Consider the following 24,791-nt stretch of genomic DNA (forward strand, 5'->3'; position numbering starts at 1 on the left):
TGTGAGAAGTTTGACACAAATATTAAGTTAGTTTCTCCGGGAGCGTTCAGCGGTAATTATGCAGTCAGTATGTCATTAAAAGTCCAGTCACACCTCATTCAACAATACACAAATTATTTCACAGGTGTTTTACAGTGTGATTAATAGTGTAGAAGTGAAAGTTGTCATCAAGCCATGATTCCAAGAGACATTACACTTTGTGGGAATCTCGCCCGGGCATTCCATGGAGCAGTATACACACTCGCTGACGGCAGCTTCTAGATTTCCATGTTATTCTATGGATGTCTGAGCTCCTAAAATTGCTATTAGTCTTAGTGGAATAATGACAGCAAATGCTGACAGCTTTGTTTACATTAGTGCAGTAAAATCTGGGTCATTAAAACTATGGGCTAAAGTCAATCCTGTGCTTGCCCGCTCTCCAGCCTGGATAAGGCAAGCTCATTGTCGGATGTGAAAACAAGAAATCTGAATCCTGTCTGAATGGGCACTCAGCAATAGCTGAAACTGCATACAGACTGGGTCCAATAGTGTGTCCTGGCAACAGCTTGTGGAATATATTTCATCAGAGTCATTGATCAATGTTAAAATCACAAAGTGGGATATGAACTGAAGACGACTATAATAATTAGGCAATAGCATTAACTTACATGCTGCAACAACAATAGGTTCAAACTAGGGGGGGTTCGAAGAATTTAGTTTTGCAGCTCTCCAACATATGCGGGCTTGAAATGAAAACTTTGCTCTTGTGAAATAAGCTGAGAATGTGCCAGTTACAAAAGCAATCATATCATTGTTCTTCAAAGCAAACATTGCACTGTTTATTCCCACGTCTGCGACATCATTAAAGGTACTTTTCTTTTTACCTGTGCAATTCTAACACCTCAGTTTTCGACACAACTCAGGAGAGCGGGGACTGCACGATGGGCCAAGCCATCACAAGGTAGCCAGGGGTTGGCCTGGGCAACTTAACCTCGAGTCTTTCAATTCCATCTAACTGACCGGTTGCGCTTGTGAATGTGTCAGAGAGTCTGCAGCATACCTACATCCTACACATAGTTTACAGTGGGCCTCTTAAGGCCTGATGAAAGCAGTAATGCACATTTTCAGGACAGGTTGTATGGTTTTTTTTCCTTTTATTACAAAAATATACTTCATTCATAAAAATTTCTAGTCACTAGAGCAGTTCAATACTATACAGACTTTGCATATTAAGAACAAACAAAAATAAAAGCCATTTCTCACCAATACAAGGTGCTATTTACCCACTTTAGAGGCACCAGGAGGGTCCGATTACATATCGGAACCCCACAGTATTTTGGCAGGAAGACCTCAGCTAATGGTCTTTCCCCACTGCAGCTTGGCAGCAGCTACCTCAAGGTTTAGTGCATCCCACACACATAGTCCTGGACCTTGAATGTGCCAGTCTGCAACACTCGGTCGGGGTCAACTCCTTGCCCTGGAAGACCAACATATTTTGAGCAGACCAAAGAGCATCTTTCACCGAGTTGATGGTCCTCAGTGTTTGTCTTGGTGTGCATCCTGGAGAACAGACCGTTTAGCACAGAGTCCTGCGTCACGGAGCTACTCGGGACAAACTTCGACACAAACCACTGCATCTCCCTCCAGATTTCCTTTGCATAGGGACATTCCAGCAGGAGATGCAGCTGCTTTGAGGGCACTGCATGGTGGTATAGAGTCCAGGAGTACATGAAGGATCTGACAGGTAGTGGCTCCTCACTACTAGCCAAGCGATGTCCTGGTGCTTGTTGGAACGTTCCGGCGATGAGGCATTCTGCCAAATGACTTTGACAGTCTGCTCAGGGAACAACCTGACAGAATGCATGCTCTCCTTTTCCTGCAGCGTTTTGAGGACACTATGTGCTGACCACTCTCTGATGGACTTATGGTCGAAGGAGCTTTCCTGTGCACACTTCTCCACAAAGGACAGGTGGTACATAACGGTCCAACTAATTGGAGTGTGCCGTCGCAACAAGGACAGCCCAATCCTTGGCAAAACCTCAGTATGGAGTGACACTTAGTGGTTGTGTAGAGGGTCTACACACGGCTTGATGCAGCTGCATTTGAAGATGGCTGTCAGGATGGTGGGCAGCGTTGGGTAAGGTACTCCCCCCTCCCCCACCTATTCAGAGGTTTGTACATGGTGCCGCTGCTAACATAGTCCATTTCAGACCTCCCGATGAAGTGGAAGATGGCTCGGGTGACTGGGAATGGACCAGACCTACACCAGGTACAACAACAGAGAGTGCCTCACACCTGATGACCGGGTTTTTACCCAAAATGCAGAAGGAACAGTGCTCTCTAAAGCCGAGTTTCTGCCTCATCTGGGCAATATGCTCCTCCCAAGTTCATACCCCAGTCCCTCTGAACCATATTCCCAGCAACTTCAGGTAAGCTGGCCTGACAGTAAAAGGGATAAAGGATCAGTCAGCCCAGTTCCCAAAGAACATGGCCTCAGCCTTGCCTCAGTTCAACAGTTCAGCCAGTTCAAACTGGTTGCAGATGCTCATGAGTCAGTGTACTGACAGCAGGTCCGAGCAGAAAACAATGACGTCATCCGTGTACAGATGCCTGGAGTAGTCACCCCTCTCAGGCTCACATCCTTCCTGATGGACTCAACAAATGTTTTATACAACACACACACAAGGCGGGAGAGAGTGGGCAGCCCTGCCTGACTCTGGATCTGATCGGGAAGCTTTCTGATTCCCAACCCTTAATTGAGACTGCACTAATGATGTTGGTGGAGAGCAGTTGGATCCAATTGTGGATTCCCTCCTCAAAGCCCACGTCGGAGGCTACGTCCCAAAGGTAGGTGTGCAACCTCCTGTCAAAGGCCTTCTCCTGGTCCAGGTTGATGAAGCAGGCATTCACATTCCCTGTCCTGCACGTAGGCGACTGTATCACCGAGGAGCGTGAGGCTTCAGAGATCGTCCTGCCTGGTACAGCACAGGCTTGGTTGGAGTGAATCACCAAGCCCAGAGCAGACCTGATCCAATTGGCAAAGACCTTAAACAGGATTTTGTAACATGTATTCAGCAATGAAATCGGTTGCCAATTTTCCTCCATAGTTTCCTCCCTCTCCCCATTCCACTTGTAGATGAGGGTGATGACACCTTTCCTCATGGATTCACACATGTTGTCAGCCAGAAGCATACTGCCGTAGACCCCAGCAGAGCTATTCAAGTCCCACAGAGTTGATTACAACCCGACTGGTGAGCTGTCCCTTTTGGAAGTTTTATTCTTTTCTAAGGACTCAAGGGCCTTGGTCAGCTCGTCCAGAGAGAGTGGCTGGTCCAGCCTTTCCCGCATGTGGTCATCGAAGACCTCCATAATAGAGAACAGGGATGGCTGGGAGGCTGCGCTGTGGGCTTAGAACATAAAATACAGAACATAGCACAGTATAGCGCAGTATATGCCCTCGATGTTGCGCCAACCTGTGAAACCAATCTGAAGCCCATCTAACTTACACTATTCCATCATTATCATATATTTGTCCAATGGCCGTTTAAATGCCCTTAAAGTTGGCAAGTGTACATTTATTGCAGGGAGAGCATTCCACACCTTTACTACTCTGATTAAAGAACCTACCTCTGATATCTGTCTTATAACGATCACCCCTCAATTTAAAGCTATGTCCCTTCATGCGAGCCATCACCATCCGAGGAAAAAGGCTTTCACTGTTCACCTTATCAAACTCTCTGATCATCTCTTATGTCTCTATTAAGTCACCTCGAAACCTCCTTCTCTCTAATGAAAACAGCCTCAAATCCCTCAGCCTTTCCTCATAAGGCTTTCCTTCCATACCAGGCAACATCTTGATAAACCTCCATATTGTACAGTCTGGTATAAATGGATTTACTGATCCTCAGGATGTCAGACTGAGATGACATTACCAAACCATCACCTTTCCTCATCCTGCTGAGCACACATTTTTCCCTGTGCACCTTCTGGAAGAAGAAACGTAAGCATGTCTCACCCTGCTCCAAGGTGCTGACCCTGGACCGGAAGATTAACCTGGAACCTCTCTGTTCTGGCTTTCACTTGAAAAACTGCTGGAAAATCCTATTGTAACAGCAGTGGGTCAGATTGCTGCATTTTCATTCCCACCCTAACACTGGTGGTGATTGTCATGGTGAAGAGTAAAGTATTGATTCCTAATATGACAGCTTTCTCCAAAACACACTGACTCTTTAATCCCTCCCTACCACTCTCAACAACATCCTCCTCTGCAGAAGTGCACCAGAAAACCTCTTTTCTTCTTATTCAAACTCAGTCACCTTTTCCTTTGTTCTCTTCGCCTTACACACAAATAGCATTCACTCCTTCCTCATATTCGATTCATCCCCACACCATCACTATCCTATCTTGTTTCTTCTCCAGCTCTGACAACATATACAAGTGTCACATGACTCTATAGATCTTTTCAATAGGCACTCGATAACACCTTTCCTGTAAGAAAATATCACACTACGTTTAAAGGAACTACGCAGATAGAGCAGCGATCAACAACAAAGTCATTGGCCAAGCAGAGACAGAGTATGGGAGATCAGTCATTCAGCCAAAGCCGTGAGCATTAGGGAAGACAAGCTTTAGTGAGCAGTGCGCTTAAATATTACTTTGTTCACCTCAGTACAAAATACAACACGCTTCACAACCCAAAGCCATATCTTCAAGATGGTCACCTTCCCTATGCAATCGTAACCTACCCCTTTATCTTTTCATTAGGTCCTATAGAAGCAGAATGCAAAGTCAAGGTCTTCAGGAATTTCTACTCCGAGTTACTCTTTCAGGAAACGTGGCTATCACTGACAAAGCCAAAATTCATCACCTATCCCTAACTGCTCTTGAACCAAATGGCTTCCAAGGCCACTTTAGAGGATATTTGGAAAAAAATCAGCCTGTTCAGAGATGTTATGACACACCTCTGTGTCAGGTGGACTTTAAAACTGTGGGTTTGGAATCAAAGATAGGTCAGACCAGCTACGGATCTCCTTCCCTCAGGGACATCAGAGAACCAAATGGGTTTTAGTTTCACAGTCACAATTACCAAGATTACCTTTACATTCCAGATTTTACAAAGCTGCCACGGTTAAATTGTATCCCATGTCACCAAAATCCTGGTCCAGTGGCATTATCATTACACCCATTAGTAGGCGAATGTGTCATTCTGATTGGTTTACTGCATGTAAGGGATTCCCTTTGCAATTCAGATACAGAAATATGGTGTGCCGCACCCACTCTGATCAAAACAGGTGCATTGGCAGATACTCTTTATTATTGTTAGATGCAGTTTCTTGTAGATAGACATTTCCTCTGTTTGTTTGGAGACTTTTTCCTCTGATCTCATTGAAACAACTTTCATGTTTTAAAAAGGGACACCTGTACAAATGTATTTACAATGGACAGCAAATTAACACAACCAAGTTAAATGGCAGCACTAAAATGCCGTTGAATTCCGAATATTCTGAAATTGTGAAAGGTAAGAGAGAAGCCAGTAGCTTAGATCTTGTGTCTCGTGCAACTAGCGTTCAGCTCAAACTGAAAACCAAAGTTAAACCTGCTGCCAAAGGAAGTTCATCAATTTGACCAAACAGAAGCTAACTCCTGCAACTTTAAGGAAGACCACCTCAAGTGCATCACTCTTCAGAATCCACTTCAATATTTCTGTTAATCACCAATAGCTAAAGGAAATTCTCACCCATGGGGTGACAACTCAAACACCCTTACCGGCCATCTCAGGATCTAACCTGAAATTAACCTCACCAGATGCCATAGACAGGGTAAATAGGCAAAGTCTTTTCCCTGGGTCGGGGAGTCCAGAACTAGAGGGCATAGGTTTAGGGTAAGGGGGAAAGATATAAAAGAGACCTAAGGGAGAACTTTTTCACGCAGTGGGTGGTACGTGTATGGAATGAGCTGCCAGAGGAAGTGGTGGAGGCTGGTACAATTGCAACATTTAAGAGGCGTTTGGATGGGTATATGAATAGGAAGAGTTTGGAGGGATAGGGGCCGGGTGCTGGCAGGTGGGACTAGATTGGGTTGGGATATCTGGTCGGCATGGACAAGTTGGACTGAAGGGTCTGTTTCCATGCTGTGCATCTCTATGACTATGTCTACAATTAACATTCAGTATCCATTTTTGCACCTTATGAGTTGCTTGTTCAATCTCAGATACTTATTTAGTTAATGTCTCTTTACATTCCTACTAAACTGCTGGTTACTTTTGGCTCCATTAAGTCATTTCTATCAAGTGCTATTGTTCCCAATGTTAAGATGGGACTTGTAACCAGCAGCTCAATTTATAGCGTGTGACAAATTGTCTGACACTGTCTTTGACGTGTTTATTGATTCACACAGTAGTTTTTAACTGGTGTTCACAATTTATATGGGGCATGCAATGTGCTCGTTATTCATGCTGGATCGCAAAAATCAAAGCCTGACATTGCAGTCTATAAAATAGCCAATCCCCATTTAGCCACTGCCTCTCTAACTTGGAAACATGCAGCAGAATATCATCAGTATAACATTTGCACTTTAGCTAACAACGGATTGAAACTTTGAGAAGGTGCAACCTTGGCAGCAGAGTGTGTGACATGGTAAGTACAGGTGAGATGGGCAGAAGGACAGGTCGACCAGTTCCCACCTTCGCTGCCTCAGCTATACCATCAACAATTTTTGGCAGTACCAGATCACCAACCATACTGTTATAATTGATAACGTTATTAGCTGGATGTATAGATTCCTAATTTACAACATAATCAGCTGTGTGTGTGCATCCACAGGTTTATTTTTGAAAAGAACATTAGATTAGATTACTTACAGTGTGGAAACAGGCCCTTCGGCCCAACAAGTCCACACCGAGGGCAACCCACTCATTTACCCCTTACCTAACACTACGGGCAATTTAGCATGGCCAATTCACTTGACCTGCACATCTTTGGACTGTGGGAGGAAACCGGAGCACCCGGAGGAAACCCACACAGACACGGGGAGAACGTGCAAACTCCACACAGTCAGTCGCCTGAGGCGGGAATTGAACCCGGGTCTCTGGCGCTGTGAGGCAGCAGTGCTAACCATTGTGCCACCATGCCGCCTACATGTTTCAAAGCAATGGACACCGGCTACAACATTTAAAATGTTCCATTTACTTTCTTTAAAACTTTTAGAAAGAAAGAAAATACAGCCCGGTGTGTGGATGCTATGAAGCTACTGGGTTTTGAACTAACCCAGAGAGAAATGTTACAGAAGCAACAGCATCACTCCTCACCCTCTGAAATCTTTCTCACCAAAGTTTGAGAGTTGAAAACTCACCATAAGACTTCAATGCTGTAAGCCATGACGTCCTAAAGTGAGAACTCTGAAACAATTTGACTGTTTATGGAGAATGAGAGAGATCCATCGGTCACCACATCGTCCAGTCAGATGCCTGGATCCACAAGCTACTGTGGGAAAAATGGCCTTTCAGCTGTAAACAGACATCTGGGCAATCCATGAACAATTACCTCCTGATTTTAAATTTTATTTGACTGAGTCCTATGATTTGATGCTGTGCAGAAGTTTACGTCTGGGATTGTGCTGTGCCCTGATATTTAGTTAGTGGATAGTTGAATATATTTGTATATTTTAAACCTTTTGCTAATAATTTCTACATGTAAGTGAGTGAGAGAGAGAGAGAGAGACAGTTTAGAAATAAAATGTTTGGGGTGTTTAAAGGATCTTTAGATACACGCATGAATATGCAAGGAATGGAAGGTATGTGGACCAAGGGCAGGCAGAAGGGATTAATTTAATTTGGCATCATGCATGGCACAACATAGTGGGCCGAAGGGCCTGTACCTGTGCTGTACTGTTCCATATTCTATGTTCTAAAACCAACTCTTGTTCATTTAAGGAGTCTGGTTGACTGGTTTCTCATTCCATGTTACACAGTGAAATGTTTATTTACTAAATTGACAGTTTAACCTCCCCTTTGATTCATGCCCCACTGTTCCCAGTTCAGAAGTGGACAGAAGATTACTGAGGGAGCCTTGCATTACTGCTGTCTTTTGGCAGGTTAAACAGAGTGAGTATCTGCCTGCTTGGATGGATGTAAATGGCCCCATAGCACAACATTAAAGAAAAAGAAGAGATTAATCATAGAGCTGTACAGCAGGAGAATAGACCCTACAGTCCAACTCATCCATGCTAACCAGATATCCTAAACTGATTAGTCCCATTTGTCAGCATTTGGCCCCATGTGCCTCTAAATCCTTCCTATTCACATACAACGTTTAACAGGCATCTGGATGGGTAATTGTACCAGCCTCCACACTTCCTCTGGCAGCTTATTCCATACACACACCACCATCTGTGTGAAAAAGTTGCCCCTTATGTCCTTTTTAAATCTTCACCCCTCATCTTAAACCTATGCTCCCTCATTCTGGACTCCACTACCCTGGGAAAAGATCTTGACTATTCACCCTACACATGCCCCTCATGATTTTATACTGAGCTGAAAATGTGTTGCTGGTTAAAGCACAGCAGGTCAGGCAGCATCCAAGGAACAGGAAATTCGACGTTTCGGGCCAGAGCCCTTCATCAGGGCTCTGGCCCGAAACGTCGAATTTCCTGTTCCTTGGATGCTGCCTGACCTGCTGTGCTTTAACCAGCAACACATTTTTAGCTCTGATCTCCAGCATCTGCAGACCTCACTTTTTCCTCATGATTTTATAAACCTCTATAAGGCCACCCCTCAGCCTCCAACACTCCAAGGGAAAATAGCCCCAGCCTGTTCAGCCTCTCCCTATAGCTCAAACTCTCCAACCCTGGCAACATCTTGTAAATCTTTTCTGCACCCTTTCAAGTTTAACAACATCTTTCCTATATGAAGGAGACCAGAATTGAATACGGAATTCCAAAAGTGGCCTCACCAACGTCCTTTACAGCCGCAACATGACCTCCCAATTCCTATGCTCAATCCTAAGTGTCCTGGTCAACAATTATCACGCAATTAAACTTACAAATCAGATCATCATTTCCGACATGAAAGCAGTGATTACAGTTCAGAAAACACTTCATTTGCTGTAATGTGCTTTGAGATGTCTGGTGATCATGGAAAATGCAATTCTGATATTCTTCCATTCTGCCTTTCTGCATGAAATAGGAACTCCTAGTCACAGCAAGTTGATTTTCCCATTTTGAGAGAGTATGGATTCCAGAGAAAAAAAGAGAGAGCAAAAGAAAGCGCTCAAGGCATCGATTATGGCCTGGGAGTAAGTAAACCTGACCGAGACATGTCATTTACACGGCATCCACTTAGCAACAAGTTAACAGCCAGAATAATGGGTCTTCATAAAGATTCTGTATCGGTACCCAGGCCAGGGGAGAATTATGATCGTAACCATATGTGTATAATATTAATAGGAACGCTGCTGAAAAGAAATGCGTGGAATGGTTTGTTAGTGCCCTCTACATACCAGACGTAACTGGGAACACGTTAGCTTCCAGACAGTCAATAATTCACTACCGTGACTCAAAGGTAAATTGAGTACAATCGAAGGGGTTATCTTCTTGAGAGAGCTTAAAGAATTCCAGAGAACAATATGAAGCATTTAAAGAGAAATGTAAATAGGAGTTTCAGCTTGACCCAGGATCCCTGTCCTGTAAGAGGCTAGAAAACTACAGAGCTTTCACTGGAAAAGCCTGAGAGAGACAGAACAAAGTAAATCACTGATTCCTATAAAATTTGTTCAAGTAAATGGAATGTAAAGTATCAGGTTAGAATATTCAGTTAAATGCATAATTAGCAGTGACAGCCATGGCTCGATAATAAACAGAGTGGCAGCTGTTTGTACTTTCTTCATAATCTTACAATGATCACAAAAGCCCAGCCTCTCTGTTCTATTTAATGTATTTTTAACAGGCTTTCAAATAAATATATCCGTCAATACGGCATTTGTTAAACAATTCACTAACCATTTTCTAAAATATTCTGTCTAACCTGTGATGAATGGCTTTTCAACAGGGCAAGTTTCCTGAAAGCAAAAATGTCCCATGTTTCCACAGTTCGTGTAATGCGATGAACAGATGTGCAGTGAACTTTCAAACAAAGACACTGTGTGACCTTAAACAGCTAAAAGCAAGAGAAGACATTTTTCAACTACAAAATAACAGCCCCTTATGAAGCAATGACAGGAACAACTGCATTTTAGGGAAAGGGAAACATTAAACCTCACGATAGCTTTTCGTGTACAGTTCGGTCGCACTGTTCATCAGTGCCATCTCCCTGCCAAAGCAGGTAACGATGTTACTGGAGGGAACCAACTCATAAGTGACACTGCGCTTATAAACAGCCAGCTCATTCCATTGTTAATAAATATGGCAGTTTTCATGGCTAGGTATTTGGTTTCCTGATTCTGAGACATGCGCATTGGTACACATTCAGACCCATTAATAGATGGCAACGTTCAACATTAATTATCAAGGTCCATTGATCGTGGCTGTACGGATGGAAGCCAGAGTGATAGATATGTGACTTGTCTGTAGTTGCTGGACACATCCACAAATTGGTAGCAAGGTGTATGTGAACATTATGGTTTTATGGATAGGTGGTTGCAGATCAATGACAGCGCTATCGAATACGACACGGATGGCAAAGTTTTGGATGACTTCAAGTTTAAAGAGTGGTGGAAGTAGCAGGTGAATTAGTTAGGGCAATGGAATATTCGAGCAGGACATCTTGCACATTTTTATAAACACTGGTGCTCGAAAGCTCTGGTCCTGGTAGAGGTCAGAGTTACAGGTAAGAATGAAAGCTACATGTTCAAGATGGAAAAAAGACTTACATTTATATAGTGCCTTTCTTAATCACTGGAATTTTTAAAGCACTTCTCAACTGTAAAAGTACTTTGAAGTATACTCATGTTATAATGTAGGAAATGCTGTGATCGGTTTTATACTTTCACATCTCAGAGCAACGCAGAGCTGAAACAAGTTTCTAAGTGTACAACAGATTCATTAACAAGAGCTTCAAGATATCGCAGAAATCACAAAAAAAACTCAATCCATGTTTATTCTAGCTCTAAATTATCAACCTGTCTTAACCAATCGAACACTGACAGTGTAGAATATTCCTGAACTCTGGTCAACAAGTAGACCAATTAAATGCCAGTTTGCACGCAGCAAGCTTCCTCCAAAATGGCAATGTGATAATGATCAGATCATTCAATTTTGTAATGTTGCTGACTATATAAATGTTGACCAGGATACTAGTGATAACAGCTCTTCTTTGTAATAACATCATGGGATCTTTTGCATCCACCTGTGGGACAGTTAGGGTCTCAATTTAACATCACATTCAAAACTTGTACCAGCAGTGTAGTATTCCCTTAGAACTTAAACGTTGCTAAAATAGATGCTTTTTGTCTTACACTCATAGGCCTGAAACACAAGGAAGCCAACTTTAGAGCAAATTACAGTCCAATTAGCATCTGTTTCTCATGTTGCAAAAATCTTTCTTGTATTTTCTAAGGTTAGTTTTTTGCATTTTATTCGTGATGAGTGCAAGACAAAAAGCATTAACTTCATGTCTGTTTTTAATCATGCTTAAATACAACCAAACATTTATTGTCCTCAATGCTACACTGGAACTTCAGCTACAACTTTGCACCCAAGCCTCAAGTGGGATTTGAACCCAGTACCTCATGACTCAGAGTTAAGCATACTACCAACTGACCTACACCTAACACAGCACAGCTAATACTTTGCACATTATTCATCACACTACCATTGGATTCTTAAGAAGCCATTCAATAACTGAGTGGGCCACTTAATGCCTCCCCAACCCTCAGACCCACCTAATCCTGCTGGATTTTATGAGTCTTCCTATTTGCGAACGCACCAACATAGATGCATAAAATCCAGTTCAGAATCGATGTTTCGGACATGAGCCTTTCTTCAGGCTCATGCCCAAAATGTCGATTCTCCTGCTCCTTGGATGCTGCCTGACCTGCTGCGCTTTTCCAGCAACATATTTTCAGCTCTGATGTCCAGCATCTGCAGTCCTCACTTTCTCCTAAAATCCAGTTCACTCTACCACTCAGCATATTGTGTTTCTTGACCAATATACCATTCATCTGGCTAGAGAAAGTTATGGTTCAATGTCACAGTTAATAATCCATTCAATGTCTTCCCTTGACGCAGTGTGAATGGTCATGCTGGCACCAGGAAATGGATCTCTCAAAGCAGGGATTTAGCATGTCGTTGACAGGATCTGATCAGAACAGACACATTCACAGTTAGGCTCTTCCTCATGTTCCAAATCTCCCTTGGTCGTCCAAGTTTTGGGCGGCTGTCTTTGTGGAAGATTGAAAGCTGGGAGTTTGGCAGTTGTGTGAGTTATCGGGTTGGGCTAGTGATGTTTGTCGTAAAAGAGAAGAGGGGAGTGCGGGCAGGTGCACCATGGTAAGGTGTTGTCAGCTCGGAGAGTGTAGAGTATGTTACAGTTAGTGCTACAGCATTTTAAATAGATGCAAGGGTTCTTTTTGAGGTCAATGTCATTGGGAATTCTTCATTAGGTGTCAGCACACATATTCTTTAAGGAAGATGGTTCTCTTATCAGATGGCTCACTTTGTGATATCCCAGGAAACCATTAAAGATGTGATGGACTCAGCATTGTTAATACAATCCTCATGGCTCTCTTAAGGTGACTATCATAGAGTCATAGAGATGTACAAGCATGGAAACAGAATCTTTGGTCCAACCTGTCCACGCCGACCAGATGTCCCAACCCAATCTAGTCCCATTTGCCAGTACCTGGCCCATATCCCTCCAAACCCTTCCTACTCATATACCCATCCTAATGTTGCAATTGTACCAGCCTCCATCACTTCCTCTGGCAGCTCATTCCATAAACGTACCACCCTATGTGTGAAAATGTTGTCCCTTAGGTCTCTTTTATATCTTTCCGCTTTCACCCTAAACCTATGCCCTCTCATTCTGGACTCCCAGATCCCAGGGAAAAATCTTTTTCTATTTATTCTATCCATGCCCCTCATAACTTTGTAAACCTCTATAAGGTCACCCTTCAGCCTCCGATGCTCCAGGGAAAACAGACCCAGCCTGTTCAGCCTCTCCCTATAGCTCAAATCCTCCAACCCTGGCAACATCCTTGTAAACCTTTTCTGAACCCTTTCAAGTTTCACAACATCTTTCCGATAGGAAGGAGACAAGAATTGCACGCAATATTCCAACAGTGGCCTAACCAATGTCCTGAACAGCCTTAACATGACCTCCCAACTCCTGTACTCAATACTCTGGCCAATAAAGGAAAGCATACCAAATGCCTTCTTCACTATCCTATCTAACTGCGACTCTACTTTCAAGGAGCTATGAACCTGCACTCCAAGGTCTCTTTGTTCAGCAACACTTCCTCAGACCTTACCATTAAGTGTATAAGTCCTGCTAAGATTTGCTTTCCCAAAATTCAGCACCTCACATTTATCTGAATTAAACTCCAACTGCCACTTCTCAGCCCATTGGCCCATCTGGTCAAGATCCTGTTGTAATCTGAGGTAACCCCCTTTGCTGTCCACTATACCTCCAATTTTGGTGTCATCTGCAAACTTACTAACTATACCTCTTATGTTCGCATCCAAATCATTTATGTAAATGACAAAAAATAGAGGACCCTGCACCGATCCTTGTGGCACTCCACTGGTCACAGGCCTCCAGTCTGAAAAACAACCCTCCACCACCCCCCTCTGTCTTCTACCTTTGAGCCAGTTCTGTATCCAAATGGCTAGTAATCCCTTTATTCCATGAGATCTAACCTTGCTAGTCAGTCTCCCATGGGGAACCTTGTCGAACGCCTTACTGAAGTCCATATAGATCATATCTACTGCTCTGCCCTCATCAATCTTCTTTGTTACTTCATCAAAAAACTCAATCAAGCTTGTAAGACATGATTTCCCACGCACAAAGCCATGTTGACTATCCCTAATCAGTCTTTGCTTTTCCAAATACATGTACATCCTGTCCCTCAGGATTCCCTCCAACAACTTGCCCACCACTGAGGTCAGGCTCACCGTTCTGTCGTTCCCTGGCTTATCTTTACCGTCCTTCTTAAACAGTGGCACCACATTTGCCAACCTCTAGTCTTCCGGCAACTCACCCGTGACTATCGATGATACAAATATCTCAGCAAGAGGCCCAGCAATCACTTATCTAGCTTCCCACAGAGTTCTCAGGTACACCTGATCAGGTCCTGGGGATTTATCCACCTTTAACCATTTCAAGGTATCCAGCACTTCCTCCTCTGTAATCTGGACATTTTGCAATCACTGGTGGATTCTGTGCCAGGTGGAGCGCCAGCACTCTGTTGTTGGGTACACCAATGTGAATCAGTTGGATTTACTGCCCCAAGTGATACCATCAGCATTCATATCTGATACACTCTTGCCTCCTCTTGGTTATCAAGATGGTATTGGCAGGTCAATGTGAGATGGTAAACTGCCCTACAGAGCAAAACACATACAATTCTCAGTTGCTATGGATTTGTTTTAGGATTTCAATTTTTTAAAATTTTAATTCCAGTTTTGAACTCAGATTCCACCATTTGCCATGGCAGAATTCCCAGAACATTACCTGGGTCTCTGAATTAACAGTCCAGCAATAATCCGACTAGGCCATCGCCTCCCTTTCATTTGTTCATATCAATATTGGTATTGGGTCACGGGTGATTCCTGGGACACAAATGCACATGAAGTTCTTTGCTGGCTGTTAGAATTTAAGTAGATGGCTTGCACAGAAGTCTTGGTCAATGTCTCCATATTCTGAAGTAGGTTTCTGGAGAACATGGATCTTCAGTGAGGTGAGTGTTTTTGTTCTATATCCTGAAGCTCTTTAGCGTGAAAAGTCAGTGACAAACTATCAGCATATGCTTCTTGGACTGAGCTGACAGCAAGGCACAGCGCATGCCAAAATCTGGTGAACCACAAACTTGTTGAGTCTGTTTCCTCTGGACCATGTCCGAAGTAATCCTTAGAGTCATCTACTTTTCTTCACATTAATAAAATTGACATTTTCTTTTCAATATTGTCAACGGCTTTTATGTTAAAGAACTACTGTATGGATAGAAAGCATCTAACACAAATTCTTGATGTTTAGATGTGTCTATCTCCAGTCCAGTGAGGTGGGTTAAGTTAGTCCTACCTCTCCATTAACAATACTGTCTGACTGACTGCCAGGTGGACTTCAGTGACACCTATCATAACTCTACCTCTAATGTACTGTATTCTGTATCACAAAGGAAAAATTGTCTGACCTGTTCTTGGCACTTGGGAACACAAAGCATATCTAAGTAATGCACTATGTGAAGAACTGAATACACATTTACACAACACTTAATTCTAGAATAGCAAATACCAGCGTGTGCCTGTGTGATTTAAGGAAATCACTTCCGGGTCTGACATAACTTTTGATCTGGAAACAGTGCAGAAAAGGAAAAAAGAATTTCCTTGAAATATCTGTAGAATCTGTAATTGGTTTTAAGAATGATTGAAAACAACTTCAAACAGTTTTCATCAATTGTGAAGGACTTGATTGGGATTTTCTTGTGTATTTCTTCCTAAGAACTATTGGCTTATGTGATGTGGCAAAGCATGCTAAAATATGGTCATGTGTGCAGACAAATGGTGAGAAAAAAAAATGTGGGCGGCATGGTGGCACAGTGGTTAGCACTGCTGCTTCACAGCGCCAGAGACCCGGGTTCAACTCCCGCCTCAGGCGACTGTGTGGAGTTTGCACGTTCTCCACGTGTCTGCGTGGGTTTCCTCCGGGTGCTCCGGTTTCCTCCCACAGTCCAAAGATGTGCGGGTCAGGTGAATTGGCTGTGCTAAATTGCCCGTAGTGTTAGGTAAGGGGCAAACGTAGGGGTATTGGGGGGGGGAGGGGTTTCACTTCGGCGGGTCGGTGTAGACTTGTTGGGCCGAAGGGCTTGTTTCCACACTGTAAGTAATCTAATCTAATCAGAAAAAGGAGAATTACAATCAGAGGAGCTGGAGAGTGAAGGCCCAGACGCAGACACACAAAGTGAAACCAGAAAGTGACAGAAGCAGGAGCTTTTTTGTGTGAAGAAGCAAAACATTCTCAGGCATCGGTCAGGTCATTTTGTAAATTTGGCAGAAAAGGTAACAGGACTTCTTGGGGGCAACGCATGAGCTGGTTATAAATGTCCAAAGCCTGGCAAGCTATGTCAATAGTTTGATGATGGTAAAGAGTTGGGAGCTTTCCCAAAAATGGCGACACCATGAACCGGGGTCTTAAAGGTTGATCGACTGAAAATCAAATTTGGAAAGCAACACCATCAGGATTGTCATGAAGCAAAGGATAAAAAAAAGCTTAACGGAATTGTACTTTGCTGATGAGAAAGTTGAAGGTAAGTGTAGTTATTAGAAAGGACTTACAACCGAGCCTGTATCAGCAAAAAACAGCATGTTGTGGCTCTGTGGAGTTAAACGTTGCCACATGGTTGTGGTTCTGAAACATGCATCATTGTCATACTGATTATTTGAAGTAAAACTGACCTTTTCATTTGAAGCATTAGTTGTGTGGTAATTGATTCAGATTCCTGTCAAAGTTAACACGACAAAAAATGGAACCTTATTGGCGATTTCTCCATTTGGGGCTCATTTAATAAATTTGAATACTTTGGATTATGGTTCCTTCACAGGGATCAAAGGTATAACAATATGTTAAAAATGCAATAAATGTCCCCAAGAATAGACCAGTGCACAAAGCTATAGCAAGACAGAGGAGGTACCAGGTATCAATAATAAAACCTAAATTGACGAAAGATGTGCACAGCACTCCCTATGAGACAGAAACCTGAACCATGCTGGCTCTTTGTTGAGAGAGGTAAAAAGGGAATCCTTATTACAAACACTGGAAGTAATAAATGTATTGTAGTGCAGTGTTAGCACTCCTGCCTCTCGACTAGAAGATCTGGGCTCATGTCTCACAAGCAGGTGTACAATAGTACATTGGAACAGGTTAATGAAAAATACCTTTCAAGCCTTGCTCAATAATCATGGCATCAGAAATTTGGGACAAAAACTGCGGATTTTTGCATACAATGTATGCAGATGTTGATCAAGTTCTGGTAAAGAAGTAGTTACAGATTATCGACAGAAAAACAATTTTTTTGTTCCAAGAAGTGGTAACTGGAGATGTACTCACCATCAGTAAAAGGCTCCCACTCATAATGCTTCCCTGTAAAGGCTCTGTTATTATAAGCAGCACATTGAACTTCCCGAAAGTCTCGGCTCCCATGGGGGCAGGGCTGTCACAGACAAGACACTAAAGTTCAGAGTTCAAGTTTACAGAGCTTGCATATAGTAGGTGCTGTTACACACATCATATTTGAACAAAACATGATTTGACTTCTTTGAAGTATACTCAAAATAACAAGAAATAATTTAGTGGCATTAGGCAGCACAAATAGTGAAAAAAAATAATGGGATACAATATAACCGAGCATACTTTTCTGCATTGAGTAATGAAGCGTAAAATCTATTTTTAGCTAGGACCACCAGGCTTATTTTGTTCTGGACTCAATTAAAAAAGTTGGGAGGGCGGCAAAGACAGTTTGGTTAAAGAAGTAGCCCTTTAGCTTGCAAATAGGCGTATTATTCCACTTGAACAGCTGCTAATTTGGGCAAATGAGCCCACACTCTCAGCAGGCAGCTTTGCTAGATGTGGTTAACAGTAGAGCTGTAGCAAAGATTCCCTGAGCCACACTTTAGTGAATAGGGCTCTGTGTGGGGTTACTGAATAAACCTCAACTGTTATGGTGCAAACAATACTGCACTGTTGCAAAACTAGATTTTATAGACCTAATTATATTTTATGTTATGACAAACATCATCCTGTTATACAATCAATTTTTAACAATGTACAGTATTTCACTCCCAGTAAAGGAAAGCAGGACAATACTGCAGACCAACATTTTTTTGAATCAACTTGCACTTGCATATTGTTCAAACCCCAGTACCCACAGGTTAAATTAATTCCTTTTGAAGCTGTTGTAATGCAGACAAATGTTAGAAAATTTGCACGCAGCAATGTCACAAATAGCGATGACACAAATAACCAGCAATTCTTGTTAGTAATGGCATTTGATTGAGGGAGAAATATTGCCCATGACACCCGAAGAATTCCCTTCTCTTAAAACATAAACCTACGAATTGTTTTTAAACACCAATTGGATCAGGCCTTTAGGTCTTTAGTAGCATCCTCCTACCTTCCATCACCTTTCTCGGAGAAGATGTATTTGCTTGGGTGAACATAACATCATTAACAAAGATTATCATCTTTAGTAACCTGCAAGAACCCAGTTATTTAGGAGTTGAGGATAGCAGTGTGATGACTACAGCTCCAATGGTTGGGGCTTTCTCTAGTCATGCTGCAATAAATGATACAATTGACTCTAGTTTGTGAAGACAATTCTCTTCAGATTGCCCCAGAGCAGCCCTTGACTATGTAAATGTGGCTCTGTAGCAAATGACAGATGCAGCTAAACTGTCTATGACAAATTAGAAGATTCCTACAGTGCAGGAAGAGGCCATTTGGCCCATCACATCTACACTGATCCTCTCAACAAGAGCAAGCATCTCTGCAACTCAGCATCTCCCATGGCTAATCCACCTCACCTGTACATTTTTGGACTGGGGAGGGAAACCAAAATATCTAGAGGATGCCCACACAGAGAGTTGCCTGAGGTTGGAGTTGAACCCAAGACCCTAGCACTGTGAGGCAGCAGTATTAACCACTGAGCCACTTGAGAAAGGCATTTCCTTCAAAGGATTTTCAAAGCTATTATTATGAGGCAAAGGAGTGACAATAGAAGAGTACCTTTCAGGAAAATAATTGCAGAGATATCATCAAATCATGTCTTTATCTCCAGGAAACCCGTGCTGAGACAAGTACTAAAATACGATAATCATTTTGACAACTTTGGTTGCCATGGTCAAAAATGAAAAGGAAAGAAAAGAAAAGCTATAGAAGGGATAGACAGCACTTTTCATAAGCTTTCCAGCCAATGGTGTGTTTACAATTTATAGTCACACTTTATCAAAGGAACTAGTTTAAGCAATTATTACCTGAAATTTCAAAACAACACTTGCCTTTAAAGCTTATATTTCAGGACAGTCAGAGTAAAAGAGTCGTGTACAATTCAGGAAATTAGATTAAATTGGATTGATATCTCATTGACTATTTCAAATTGGCGCTCTCACATCTTGGCAGAGCTGAACTAAGGCACTTGCTGAAGAATTAGGTGTTACATGAATATGCCAGGGAGCTCTCAAAACTTTCACAGCATTGGTTACATGTGAAAATGCATTTTCAGTTCTGCCTTTTGTAACAGTGTACTTCAAGGAGACAGTAAGGATATCATTATTCAGCAGTCTGCTTTCTATCTCATGCTTGTTTGTTAAGCTACAAATACTCCATGAGAAACATTGTGGGTAATTGCTGGAATTAATGTAATGGGTTAAATCACCCTTGAATGTTTATAACTTCTGTTTATGTTTATGACCTTTTAGAGCTTTTGAAATGGAGGCTGTGAGAATTATTTTAATAAAACGTATCCAATTGGAAAATGACAGAATTGCAGGAGCCACCCATTTTCTAGTCTACATAATTTTATCTCCAATTTACTGTCATACAGATTTGCCATACATTGACGGAAATGCCTCTGGAGGAAAAAGATCCATTACTCATCCAAATGCCCACTCTCTCAGCTACCAGAAGGCAAACTTTAATTCAGAAAAAATACATTTCTGCATGCAGAAACTAAGCACTTTAGAGTCATAGAGTCACAGAGATGTACAGCATGGAAACAGACCCTTCGGTCCAACCCGTCCATACCGACCAGATATCCCAACCCAATCTAGTCCCACCTGCCAGCACCCGGCCCATATCCCTCCAAAGCCTTCCTAATCATATACCCATATAAATGCCTCCTAAATGTTGCAATTGTACCATCCTCCACCACATTCTCCGGCAGCTCATTCCATACACGTACCACCCTCTGTGTGAAAAAGTTGCCCCTTAGGTCTCTTTTAACAGTGGGAAAGGTGCTACCATTATCCATTTTCCCTTGATTGGGTTGAAGGGCTTATTTGGTTTGCAATAGGCGAGGAATGGCTGCTAGTAAGTTTTAACTATAGAGGCCTTGTATTATCAAGATGTACCTATTACACAATAACAATTATGTATTAGTTACATTAGTCGGTTGTATATTCCTACTAATACACTGGGAGACACAAGTGGAATATCTGTTCCCTTCCAGATCCATAGCTATTCTCCTGTCTTTCCCATCGAAGACTATATGCCATTACCAGAGCTTAATGCAGTCTTCAACATTAAATTAGGCAACAAAATATCAATGACTTAAAAAGTACATTGTAATGTTGACTCTCAATTCAGCCAAACATTGTGTTAATTGTTTAGTAATTGAGGGCATTAACTGGGCATTTACTTGTTCTTCTCTCAAAGAGAGCAGATTGAAACTGTGCTTACTGGGTTTTGTTCAGTTTGAAGGTGTCTGTTTGTAATGGAAGATTCTGTAAATTAAAGCTGACAATTTTCTAAGAGACAATTATCTCTACTTCTATTCTGGCAATCTGGAATACATTGCACTGCTACCTTTCCACAGATCATTTTCCCCTAGTAAACGGAAAATACACACCACAGCTTATATTCCTGTCATTAGAACATTGAAACCTGATTTCCTGAGATCCTTTGTATGATTTTCCAGTTAGCACTTTCTACCTCTCTGTAAATTGATAGTTAATCCTGATTTATGACTTTATGGGCACTGCAAGCTTCAAGTACCATATGAGAGTCGCCAGGTAACCTCAGAGACCAATAATGAACTGGTCATGGTAGACATTATAACCACATTTCTGTACACATTCAAATTTATTGAAAGCTCTTTAGGGGCATAATACAATGGATCTGGGAACATGAAGCTAATTAACACCATGGTTGAAACTAAGGATGAAGATGGGGGAGGAGTGGGGTGAAGGTTTTAAAAGCACACTGTTGGGAATGAGGGTTATGTGAATAAATTGGTGAACTTGTGTCATTCTCCTTAGAGTGCTAATGCTGGAAAGCAGGTTTGATGGAAGTGTTAAAAACCACAACGGGAATGTACTGAGTAGAGGAGGAAAGTGTTCTCATTTGTGGAGGTGAAACAAAGGACACCAAAATAAAGGCAAATAGGAAAACAACTGATGATACTTTGAGGAAATCAGTCTTTAAAAAAGCAAGTGGTTAGGATCTGACAACTATCTAAGAGACAAGGACGAGTTGGACCGAAGGGTCTGTTTCCATGCTGTACATCTCTATGACTCTATTCTGGCAATCTGGAACACATCACACTGCTACCTTTCTACAGATCATTTTCCCCTGATGTACAGAAAATACATGCCACAGCTTATATTCCTGTCAGTAGAACATTGAAACCTGATTTCCTATGATCCTTTGCACAATTTTCCAGCTGGCACTTTTTACCTCGCTGTAAATTGATAGTTAATTGTGCCCGAGACTATGGTGGAGGTAAACTAAATTGTGGCTTTCAAAATGGAATTGGCTGAGCGTCACAGGATGAAAAGTTGTGGGGTTAAAGAGAGAGGGTTAGGGTCTGTTTCCATGCTGTGTGACTATGAATCTATAAGTGAACGCTGTTTCACAATGATTTTCCACTATCCTCTACGCTGCATTTAAATGACATTTGACTTCAATGTTAACACTATGGCCTTTTGAGTCAGCAAATGGTGCATTCGTTCCAGGACTCAAGCTCATATCCAGGCTGATGCTTCAGTGCAGGATTGAGGGCTGCCTTGTCATCTCTTGAATGAGATCATTGATTTTATCTGCTGGCTGAGGTGAATGTAAAAATAAATCCAATGGTAATCTCCTTTTGCAGCTTCACCAAAAGATGATCAAATTTGCTCCATGTAGGACCTTACTGTTGGAGTTTCTCTGCTCTGCTCACAATTCATCCTGAGGTCATGTTTTATTTAATTCAGAATTTCCAAATTATTCTGGGCTGTAGAAATTGTGGCTTAATTGAAATTTTAAAAGTAAACGAATGAACTCTCTGATGAGTACTACCTAGTTTCATTTGAACAATCAGAATAAGTTATTTATGAAGTGGACTGATAATAGAATATAGCACCATTACCTCAGATACTAGATAGATGTCATTAATGGAGTAGCTGCATCAATTAGTTGAATTGATTAATAATGGTGGGGATGTGGAGGAGTAAATAATTCCAGACACATGACTGTGTGGAATTTCTATAAATCAATAAAGAACAGATTGTATGGGATCGGTATGTTGGGAGAAATTATATAGATTATGCAAGAATAAAGATTAGGTCAGAATAAAAACTTTTAAAAATTTGCTAATCTCTTGCTTAAAGCAGATGCTGTGCCTGAACAACAGTGAGAACATAGAGAATATGAGGTTATGGAATTTATTCAGCAATGTTTAGTTCTCCAAAGGAGCTGAGCTTCTAAGAGGGACACTTTTGGTTTATATGGAGTACAGCCTTAGAGAAATGTCCCACACCCTTTGTATTGAATTACACATTTTGTTTATCCCCCATCACAGTTCTGCATTTCTCTTCAATGGCAACCTTTGATGTACTCTCCACCATAGCCATGTTTTCCCTGTATCAGACACCCTTCATTCCCCCTCCATCACATTCCCTCACCAACTTTACACTTAATCCGGACCAATGGTCTTTTATACCTGCAAGACACAAAAATTTGAGCATGAGGACACCGTACCGTGTGGTGAGGTTAGGTCATACCTGAGAGTTACATGATTTGTATTGTCTGAAATCTCCAAGACAATTAAATCCCTGAGCAGGAAGACTCCTTGAAACTCTGGATCGGTGTCGCTTTTGCAATCCTAAGATTTGTTCTGTTGAGGTGTGTTTATCAGTTTGAATACTGGCTTCGAATGGTGTCTTCATTGTCGACTCCTCAGTTTGATGCAGCGGGAGTTGACTCTGGTGACCTGGCCCCACCATTGGTTTACTTGACTGCTTGGGAGTCAAATGCAAGTGATCCGGCAACTCATCAATATTTACTTGGTCGGAATGTTGGTGAGAGGGGGTGTTCTGAACAGAATCTTTTGCCCGTAACGTCCTTGGTCTCAGTGTATTCAATGGCGCCCTGCAAATATACGGATAGTAGTTTTACACTAAGGAGGAAATTAGATAAAAGCCTAGGGCAAGCTGACATGCATTAATTTAATAATAAGAGTAAATAGCAATGTTTTGCATTGCTTTATTTAATGCTTTTTGTTAAGTTTAAAGATAAGGTCAAATTCTTTAATTGGCTGAATTATATGCCATTCTGGTTACGGCTAAAAACCATCTGCAGTTATATGAAACCAAGACACATAGGAAAATAAATGGAAACATAACCCAGACCTGCGTTATTGCAAATTATGATGCTTGCTGTGAAAACCTAATCTTGTGCAGTGTTTTAGAATGTAGCTTGCATTCATAAGACCATTCCCAATTCACATCCACTAGTGATTCCATCTTCAGGGTTACGTACAACTCTCCTGCCTGCCTATTTGAGAGTAACTACGTTTTTTTAAATGAATCACAGTCGTTGGTAATCAATGCTTCTGCCAAAGTGCTGTGCAGCAGCCTAAAAGGCACAACACAGTCTCTGATCTATATGTAACCATGCAAACAATTTAGATACCGTGCTTGAAAATAGTGGCAGTACACAATACTATTTTAGAGGGATTACCAATAGCAAGGCCAGCATTTATTGCCCATCAGTAATTGCCCTACAACTGATCATATTTAGCCACCTTCTTGAACTACACCATTCTTTATGGAAATTTTGATGCAGTGATAATGAATGAATGGCAATCTATTTCTAAGTTATCATGGTGCTTAACTTGAAAGGGAACGGAGTAGAATTGGTGCTCCCATGCATCAGTTACAGATGCTCTTCTGGACAGCAGAGATCATGGGTTTGGGGCTGCTGTGAAAAAAGTCTCTGAGTTTCTGCAATGCCTCTTAAAACCACAGTGAAATGGTGGAGATCAGAGTAATATTTAAGGTGGTAGTAGATGGAATGCCTAATAAGTGAGTTGGATGATTTAATGCAAGTTAAGAAATGTTGGAATGTTACTCATTGAGGCAAGTGGACAGTATTTATTAACACTCTTAATCTGTAGTGGAAAGACTTCGAGTGAGGAGACAGTATTTAGGTGGCAGGTTGAGTTATATTTTGGGGTGTTGTTGACAGGAATTTCGACAACGGCAATGTTCTTTGGCACTTTTGGGATTTGAATGTTACTTGCCATTTACCAGTCCGAGGCCGAAGGCTGTTCAGGCCTTACTGCATCAGGGTACAGGCTGCTTCAGGATCTCAGGAGCTTTAAATGGAACTGAACACTGCAATAATCTGCTAACATTCCCACTTTTTATTTTATCACAGAGAGAAGGTCACTGGCGCTATTCAGAAGTGACCATCAAGCATTCAGTACTCAATTGCTTTGAAGACAAATCATTCTTTTTACTGTAATAATTACTGTACCCCAAAGACCCCTTTCATGGCTTACAATGTCTTCCAGATATACATCAATGAATCACAGATTTACCTCTTCATTTCCTGCACTGATCTAAAGACTTTTCTCACAATGTCCGAGTACTGCATGATAATGATAGTAAGACACAGGACTGATGCTGAG

General features: G+C 41.8%; 1 protein-coding gene across 1 annotated transcript in view; it reads right to left on the reverse strand.

The window, feature by feature from the left end:
- LOC132833291 (thrombospondin type-1 domain-containing protein 4-like) overlaps positions 1-24,791 on the reverse strand; it is a 456,799-nt gene that overhangs the window by 353,921 nt on the left and 78,087 nt on the right. The window contains exons 5-6 of the mRNA XM_060851456.1: positions 22,882-23,248; positions 17,234-17,336 (exon numbers count right to left, since the gene is read on the reverse strand). Of these exons, the coding sequence (XP_060707439.1) occupies positions 17,234-17,336; positions 22,882-23,248 (470 nt within the window). The remainder of the gene's footprint in view (positions 1-17,233; positions 17,337-22,881; positions 23,249-24,791) is intronic.

The sequence above is a fragment of the Hemiscyllium ocellatum genome, chromosome 36 (genome assembly GCF_020745735.1).
Source record: "Hemiscyllium ocellatum isolate sHemOce1 chromosome 36, sHemOce1.pat.X.cur, whole genome shotgun sequence".
In the NCBI taxonomy this organism is placed as follows: Eukaryota; Metazoa; Chordata; class Chondrichthyes; order Orectolobiformes; family Hemiscylliidae; genus Hemiscyllium; species Hemiscyllium ocellatum.